This window comes from Limulus polyphemus, unplaced genomic scaffold (genome assembly GCF_000517525.1).
Source record: "Limulus polyphemus unplaced genomic scaffold, Limulus_polyphemus-2.1.2 Scaffold639, whole genome shotgun sequence".
In the NCBI taxonomy this organism is placed as follows: Eukaryota; Metazoa; Arthropoda; class Merostomata; order Xiphosura; family Limulidae; genus Limulus; species Limulus polyphemus.
This window is the reverse complement of record NW_013666249.1, coordinates 147,325-156,225: the sequence shown is the minus strand read 5'-3', so window position 1 is coordinate 156,225 and position 8,901 is coordinate 147,325. Positions and strand designations below refer to the sequence as shown.

Genomic DNA, 8,901 nt, shown 5'->3' with positions numbered 1-8,901 from the left:
ATTCATGTTGCAGAATTGCAAATATATTACTAAAACCGGGCGAGCGAAGAAGGAGTTTAATCAACCACAGTTAACCTGAGGAAAAAATAAAAAAATCAGTCGACTTAACGAATCATTACCCTCATATACTTAATATTCTTATTTAAAATATATTATCACCTTGAACGTTAGTTACATCGTATCATGTTCATATCCCCCCCCCTTTGATGGCTCAGTGGTAAGTCTGAAGTATTGTAACGCTAAAATTCGGGTTTCGATACCAGCAGCGGGTAGAGCACAGATGACCCACTGTCTAGCTTTACTATTAACAACAATGTTCGAAGCGCTCTCCCCGATGTCTCATCGGTAAGTCTAAAGTATTGTAACACTACAAACCGGGTTTCGATACTCACAGTGGGTAGAGCACAGATGATCCACTGTGTAGCTTTGCTATTAAATACAATGTCCGAAACACTTCCCGCTCGGACGAGAAATGTTCATTACACAAACATGTGACAAGTGTGTTACAATTGTCTTCAGTAATATTTTCTATCCAATTTCAAGAAACTCTTTTCAGCGTATGTAATAAATTACAATTTTTATATTAAAAAATGTGTTTTCCCACCACTTGCATAACGTTTATGATACGAATTCAAAATTATTAGAATGCGCAATGGATATTATCTAATACAGCGGATCTCAATCAGTCCTCCACAACCTCCCCTTCTGGTGATCCGTGGTAGGGTTACGCAATTACTGAAAGGAGGCGTCAGCAATGTACCTTAGTAACACTATCCGCCTATGGTAACACTATCTGCCCTCGCAGCAATGACCTTAATAAGACCACCAGTCTGTATAGATTCCTTTGTGATGGGCAGACATAAATTCAGGTGGTTCGCCCATAACAAATGTAGTAGAAAGTCCTATATTTCAAAAGAACTAACATGTTTATATATAATAAGTTAAAAATAAACAAACAAACTTTAACAATTTAATTATAACGTTAAGCATTAGAGGAAAATCACAACGCAGCCTAAGGGAAATGTCGTGTTACTATGCTAGCTCCATCGCAAATGCCAACTAGTGTCACCTGTCGACAATTTTCCTTATTACAGTTAAAATACTTCATTATTATTAGAGCGCGTGTTATTATATGTGAAAGCACTGTATTCAGACTTAAAAACGCAAAGTTATCTAATTTGAATTAATGATATCCAAGATGAAAATTTCAACTTCAATTTACAAAGTACATATTTTTTCTTTACTACATAGTTTTGGTGTGTGGTGGGGTATGGTCCATGTTTTGCATCATAACCAATCCTTTTTATTTGTTTGTTACAATATTCAGTACAAAGAACAGATTAAAAAAAAAAAAGTGAAATCGTTAATTTTCTACATAAAATACTGCAGTACTTATTAGCGAGATCAATTACCATTTGATGGTATTTTTGTTTAGATTATCTATATATTATGTTACGCATGTTATAAGGAACCATGTGACCAACCAAAGTTATGGAACCACAGGCAATTTATAATGTTTAAGTAGTTTAGAAAAGTGTGTTTAAAAAGCTGACGAGACACCAGCGGTAATTTTAGAGTTAAACGACCTTTATCACTAACTTGTTTTGTAAATAACGTCGCTCAGATGCCAAGACTGACCTGACCAATTCTTCTTTACTTGCTCGAACGAAAGGTTTTTCATTTTCTACTCCTCCCCTCTGGGTAATTTTTAAACAAACCTGTGGTCGCTATGGCAACATACGAGTCAGTTTTGTATTATCACGGTTCAACTAAACTTTGCCACAATACAAATTAATCATCGTAGACTTTACTAGGGCTTCCTTAGTTTAAATTACGATTATATTTCAACATCTACATATTGATGGAAAAAAAAGAAAGAAAAGAGAGAAGCAAGTGTCATGGTAACAATATACCATACAATCTTCAGACTTGTTCGGGTGGTCTTAATGTTAGCACGACTAGTAATTTATTTGGTGTTGATGCATAATTCATTATTCATAACTAGTAATCTGGAATACTTTAGGTGTTTAGATAATGTGGCATACCGTCAAAATGAATTATTCATTATTATTCAACGGAATAAATGGTTAGTCATTTAGTTGTTTATTTCTTTTCTTCATCAAACGTTGTGAAGATGGTGCAGAGAGCTAATCTATTCTTTGACTCACTACTTCTGCGTCACATGTTACCGAAATACATATTTTACCTTATTAGTGGCGAGGAAAGGATTATACAAAAACAAAACGCTTACTTTATTTACTTCGCTTTTACAAGCAGCGCTGATGAGCCGTGAATTCATCGAAACTAGTCCGCTGCAACAGGAGTAGCCAATCAAAGGATAGATTAAGTCTCTACGTCATATTTTCTTCAACGAAATTTAAGTTTTGGCGAGAGAAAGAAATTCATAAATATAGGACTGCTCTTACTCTATTAGGTGCAACATCTAGTGGTAGAATAAGTCCAGAGATGCTACATTCTATACTGAAGTGACAGATTCAAATCGCGTTTTTTACTTATTTCGAATTTCTTTGTATTGTATACTATTTGGAAGCCTGTCATTTTAAATGTTTCGGATGTTTCATGTAAAAATAAAAAGTAACAATTACGCTTTGATACGAAACATACACATTAAAAATTAGAATTTATTACAATATAACTACTTCGATCATCTTCCAAAGATCTAATTGTGAAATTGTATTACATTCCGCACGAGTTTAAAGTTGTTTACAGAATACAGACTTAAAAGTAAAACTAAGATTCGTTATATAAGCCATAAGGAAAAATAAAACACGTACTACCTTAGCTAAAAATGAAATTTTATACAGAGTTCCCAAACAGAGTTTTAATGAAACAAACTTGCAAAAAACAACTTATTAAAATCTTCGGATGAATTTTCTAAACTATGGTAAAAAAAACAAAAAAACAGACGTGAACCTGGATAAAAAACAAGAAACTAAATTGTTCTTTTGCTATATATATTTAATTGAAATGTTAGTAAACCTTTATGAATATTAATAGATTAACATTCTAAAAAGAGCATTTCCTACGAGTTCAATGCGTATGTTATGTTGAAACATTTAAAATTAAGCTTTTTTTATTCATAGATGGCGCTACCTACACTTTAATTTCGTATTATCTAGAGAACCAATATATTCACATCTGCATGCTACGCTGCAGTTTTCTGAAAGAACTGGGCTTTTTCGAGGAATTCCGCTTTCCGTTGTTTCCGTTCTTTCTCATGTTGTCTCCGTTCTTCTTGCTCCGATTTAATTTCTTCTTCAAACTTGTTCGTACGTTTTTGTTGTTCTATCTGCTTAAAAATACGTAACTACGAAAGTTCAGTTCTATGGCAATACAGGATGTTTAAAAATACGTAACTACGAAAGTTCAGTTCTATGGCAATACAGGATGTTTAAAAATACGTAACTACGAAAGTTCAGTTCTATGGCAATACAGGATGTTTAAAAATACGTAACTACGAAAGTTCAGTTCTATGGCAATACAGGATGTTTCAATTTCTGAAATTTACGGATTTTATTTTTTTTTTTAAATACTGAGAATCATGGAAGTCTCCCATATTATTCTATTTGGCCAAAAACAGGTTTGTTATTTACAGGAAATTAACCTACTGCACTCGGTTGTATATCCATAAATGCAACTACAAAGACCTCAAGGTATTCATCTACCACCTCGTGAACATCGTCGCTAAAAGGGCCTACAGTACGAAAACAAAATCCTAGTTTTGCCACATTTCTGTTTAACATACTCATTAGAAGCTCGCTTTTTTAAGTATCCACCTGTTAAACAGGACAAATACTCCAAGAGCTCATTCTGAACTCGTAAGATGCTTTCAGTAAAATCTTACTTCCCGATATAAACTGGTTTGGCCAATGACGTGAAAGTTTTTACACACTATTATTATTATTTATTATTTTTTTTATGAAAGAAATGGTAAACATTTGAAACAGACTCCAACACCCGTAAAGTCCAAAGTAAAAAAAAAAAAACTACACGCGAGGTTTTATCGAAATCCGATATGTTTTACATACTAGAAAAGAAAATTAGAGAGAAGGCACTGGAAGACAAGTCTGCTTTGACAGCTTATTTGGAAATTCGAAATCCGATCTAAACAGAAGTTCGAGGAGGTAACGCATTGAACACACTGGGATTATGACCGAAAATATGGTTAACAGCGAGGGTACCCAACTGACGAAATTATAATCTTTATAAGTAAGAACATAAAACTGTATTCAATTAGCTATACTCATAATCAACACCAGGCTATCACACATGACCAATGTTCGTGCGTACACAGCTTTATAGGGTTAATTAGGATAACCCACGCATGGTGATAATTTAATTACGGATATAACAAAGTTACTCTACGAATTTTCTCGTATATTTGATGGAGACAAATTAATTAGTGTGTTATATTATTGACAGAAACTTAGCCAGACTATACACTATGATGTTAATGTTTGTTTCGTTATTGACAGAAACTTAGCCAGACTGTACACTATGATGTTAATGTTTGTTTCGTTATTGACAGAAACTTAGCCAGACTGTACACTATGATGTTAATGTTTGTTTCGTTATTGACAGAAACTTAGCCAGACTGTACACTATGATGTTAATGTTTGTATCGTTATTGACAGAAACTTAGCCAGACAATACACTATGATGTTAATGTTTGTTTCGTTTATGTAATATCATGAACTGTATCTATGGGGTTTAAATGGAATATATACTTGGTCTGAAGAATTAGGCATGTCAGTTGCTTACTTAACATTCTAAGATAATCTTTAGCAGCAAGAGTACGAAGATTCTTCTTATAATTCTGGGTAACAAAGTAAATCACTCCCCCCAAAAAAATCCCCCCCTCCAAGAAACACTTAATTAATAAGTTTACCTTAGCCTCGAAAAACGTTTTGGCACCGCCAACGCCAGCCTTGTCGACGTCTATGTTTGTGAGGTGGGCCAGCTCCAGTAACCCGCTGCCCGCCGACAGTTCTCCTGCTCTAGCCTTCCAGAAAATCATCAAGAACTGAAAAATGAATCGCAGAAATTAACCGACGACAAGAAGCAACGTAATGTTAACAGCCTTTACTTAAGCTCGTTTTATTAGTTTTTTTTTGGTACAGTTTGGCACATCAACTAAACAGTATTAAAATATTCTACACACAACTTTATGACAAAGTCAATGCCACAGGCTACTCGCATACAAATAGAAAACCTTACAAAATTCACATTTTTGTTTTACAGTCTTAACGGTGTTTCATAAAAATCACAATATTTTTAATTATCACGTATCATTGTACACGCGTAAACGCACGCACAAAATTAAAATACTCGTAGCTACGTTCCAATTAATTTAGTTTAATCCGACGCCCTCTTGTATAAAAATGAGGAACTAACGTCTTGTATACAAAACAAAAAAAATCAAAGGAACGTATTGGTGTTTTATTCACGTTCCTTGTTAGAGCTTAGTTCCAAAGTATTTTTTCGCCCATAAGAAAAAAAATAATCTAAGTTAGGACACTTTTTAAAAAATATTCAAGTAAATCATGATTTAAGGTTTGTCAGGGTAAAATAAAATTAAGAAACATGAGAACCAACATTCGCGAAAATATATATTTCTACTGAAGTACAGTATTTTCTATTTTGTCGAATTCACTCCCCCTCCCCCAGCTTCACCCCCCCCCCCCGGTGGAAAGGGCTGTGGATTCAACACTGGTTTCATTGTTTGTCTTAAGAAGAAAGCTCCACAATGTGGGCCATCTACGTTGTGCCCACGGCAGGTATCGAACCTCGTATTTTAGCGTTATAAGCCAAAGAAGGTATTATAAAATTCTCTTCACCCAAAACAGCCCCCCTTTTCTTTTCAAACATTAAAAAATGAAAATAAAATAATCTTGTTCAAACTACATTCAGTGTACGAGGGTCAGTCTTATTAAAAAAAGACGAAAAATGTTAATCGTATGCAAGGTTAAAGCCATAGCTGTTTCAGTTACCGACCCTGGTTAAAGCCATAGCTGTTTCAGTTACCGAACTTGGTTAAAGCCATAGCTGTTTCAGTTACCGAACTTGGTGGAAAGACGAGCTTCATCAGGTAAATCTTCGGTTGTCGCTTAAAACAACAACGACTCGGATCACCCCGTGCAGCATGTATGAACAACAACGCTGCCGTTTTAACATGATAGAAGATTTTGAATTATGCGCTCTAATAACCACTTATCTAGAGTATCTAATATTCTAAACACTACTCTTAAGCTTAAGTGTAATGAAGAGATTTTGAAAATCAACAACGACAACAAAAAAGTCGTTAGAGTGGCGTTCAGAATAGCTTTGTGTGCGCGTGGGGATGGAGGGAGGGGGGCAATATTTTAATTACAGGAAAAATAAACGCAACCAAGTTCAATACCTCACGGAAATCGATTCTATTATCATTATTCTCGTCCACTTCGTAGATCATATTCTTGAGAGCAAGATGTGTCTGTGGAGCCCCTAACTTCTCCATCATCCTCTTCAAGTCCTCGAAGTCTATGTATCTGTCACCACCAACATCATACCTGGTTGGGAGGGGAAAAAAATGTTCTAAAAATAAATTCCCAGAACGATTGGGAACAGAATTACAAAACCAAATCTATGTATCTGTCACCACCAACATCATACCTGGTTGGGAGGGGAAAAAAAATGTTCTAAAAATAAATTCCCAGAACGATTGGGAACAGAATTACAAAACCAAGTCTATGGAGAGAATTTGTAAGTTTTGAGAGTAACGAGCCTTTAATCAACTAACTCTTTCAACCCTTAAATTACTGACTTGTTTTTATACCGTCCACTACCATGCGTTGGACTACAGAAGAACCTCGTTTTAAACTTCGAAATGGAAGCAAACCCGATTGAACATTAACCTTTCAAAAACATACGATAAGAGTCCTTTAACAAGTAGTTTCAGAGTTTGAATCTGGCTCTTTGGACATCCAAACCAGTTTTTACAGTGTGCATCTGCTAGTGCAGCCCTACGGGGTTTATGTTTCAAAGACCCCGAGTTCAAAATACAAGCGCTCAAATTATGTTTATGTTTGTCTTGTGAAACGTGATACTTTGCAATCTTGATTTAACCTACAGCCAGGAGTTAAATGTAAAACAGATTACATATGTTACTTAAAAACGGCTACATGGTGGTTTTGATTTAACCTACAGCCAGGAGTTAAATGTAAAACAGATTACATATGTTACTTAAAAACGGCTACATGGTGGTTTTGATTTAACCTACAATCTTGATTTAACCTACAGCCAGGAGTTAAATGTAAAACAGATTACATATGTTACTTAAAAACGGCTACATGGTGGTTTTGAAGTTACAATCATATTGAAGTTATGTACGTACTCGAAACACTTAGTACCAGTTGTTTTACGGAAACGCACGGTTAATTTCAAAATTGTAATATTTTAGATTTTTAATAAGAAGGGGGTGGGGGTTCATAGATTTGGTGTTGTAATTCTGTTCCCAATCGTTCTGGGAATTTATTTTTAGAACATTTTTTTTTTTCCCCTCCCAACCTAGGTATGATGTCTCTCTCTCTTATCCGAGAGTTTGTAAAGAAGTACAATTCAAACCAAACCTGACTTGTGACAATGGCCCCGATAAATGTTCTAAATTTCAATGTTTGAGGTCGTTAGCATTAACAGAAGTTTTTAGATTAATATTTGACCAATGACATCGAAAGGCACATCAAGTGACCCATCTTCTAACGAAGTTTCGTGTAACTGATGAAGTTGCAAGAAACTGAAGTTATGACAGATAAATCAACCAATGAACGGAATAATTGTAATGGCGGAGCACGATTGTTTATAATAAAGTAGCCTACATCAAATTTGTAAGAAAAACATCATGATTAATACTAACGCATGGGAGGAGAAAGATACGGAATCAGTTAATTCCTGGGAACATTTACATCTATAATAGCTTAACAGATAAGAAAAATTACAATCCCTGGTTCGTGACTCGCTGCTGCAAAAAACGCATTCCGCACTTTTAATAATGGCGCCCATTATTCAATCAGACAAAAGTAACCCAAAAGGCGGTGGGTGCTCTTGACTAACTGTCTTCACTATTGATTTAACGTTAGGGACAGATACAAAGCTGCATTACACACGTTGTTCTCAAATACCTAGTACAAGTCCACTGGGGGTCCTAAGTGGGAATATTTTTTAACCTCCCTCATCCTCCACTTAAAGGGGGAAAAAATTAGTTACAGTATTCCCACAAGCCAAAGATACACCAACACAACACACATTAATATCAAAGGTCACTTCTGCTCACACATACACTACTACGTCGTTTCTTTCTCAAATCATGCACACTGTATTGCACTTAGCAGCACATACACTTAAAACACAAGACAAATCTTGTCTCATCACAGCACATTTAACTACACAAACATGTGATAACTACTTAACTTGTTTGTCTCTGAGGAAGTTTCTGTGATAGAATGTACTGGAGTTAATACAAGAATGACTGTTATCAAATGTAAACAATCAACAAGGCTCTAAACCAGCTGCTTTCAAACTTTTGACAGCGACAAACCATAACCTAATTACCTTGACAACCCTGCTGGTTTTTTTGTTTTTGTTTTTTTATGTTCTTAATTATTTTTCGTTTGGCGAAATTCCTAGCGACATGGCGTGACACATAATTTGGAAACCAGTAATACTATTACCTAGAACCCTTTCAAAAATCCAAGTATGTGTTGACTACCTTTGAAATATCAGTTTTTTCAGGTGGAAGTATTGTTTCACGTGTTCCGAGAGACCGAGCTCAAATATCTTAAGAAAAATACATTGTGAAACACAAGTACATTGTGAAACACAAGTACATTGTGAAACACATGTTAT

The 8,901-nt window shown here is 35.1% G+C and overlaps 1 protein-coding gene across 1 annotated transcript in view; it reads right to left on the bottom strand.

Annotated features, from left to right (window-relative positions):
• Positions 1-2,622: 2,622 nt before the first annotated feature.
• Positions 2,623-8,901, bottom strand: part of LOC106459626 (EF-hand domain-containing protein D2 homolog) — a 10,486-nt gene continuing 4,207 nt past the window's right edge. Inside the window, exons 2-4 of the mRNA XM_013919259.2 lie at positions 6,422-6,569; positions 4,910-5,044; positions 2,623-3,310 (exon numbers count right to left, since the gene is read on the bottom strand). Of these exons, the coding sequence (XP_013774713.1) occupies positions 3,167-3,310; positions 4,910-5,044; positions 6,422-6,569 (427 nt within the window). The 3' untranslated portion in view covers positions 2,623-3,166. The remainder of the gene's footprint in view (positions 3,311-4,909; positions 5,045-6,421; positions 6,570-8,901) is intronic.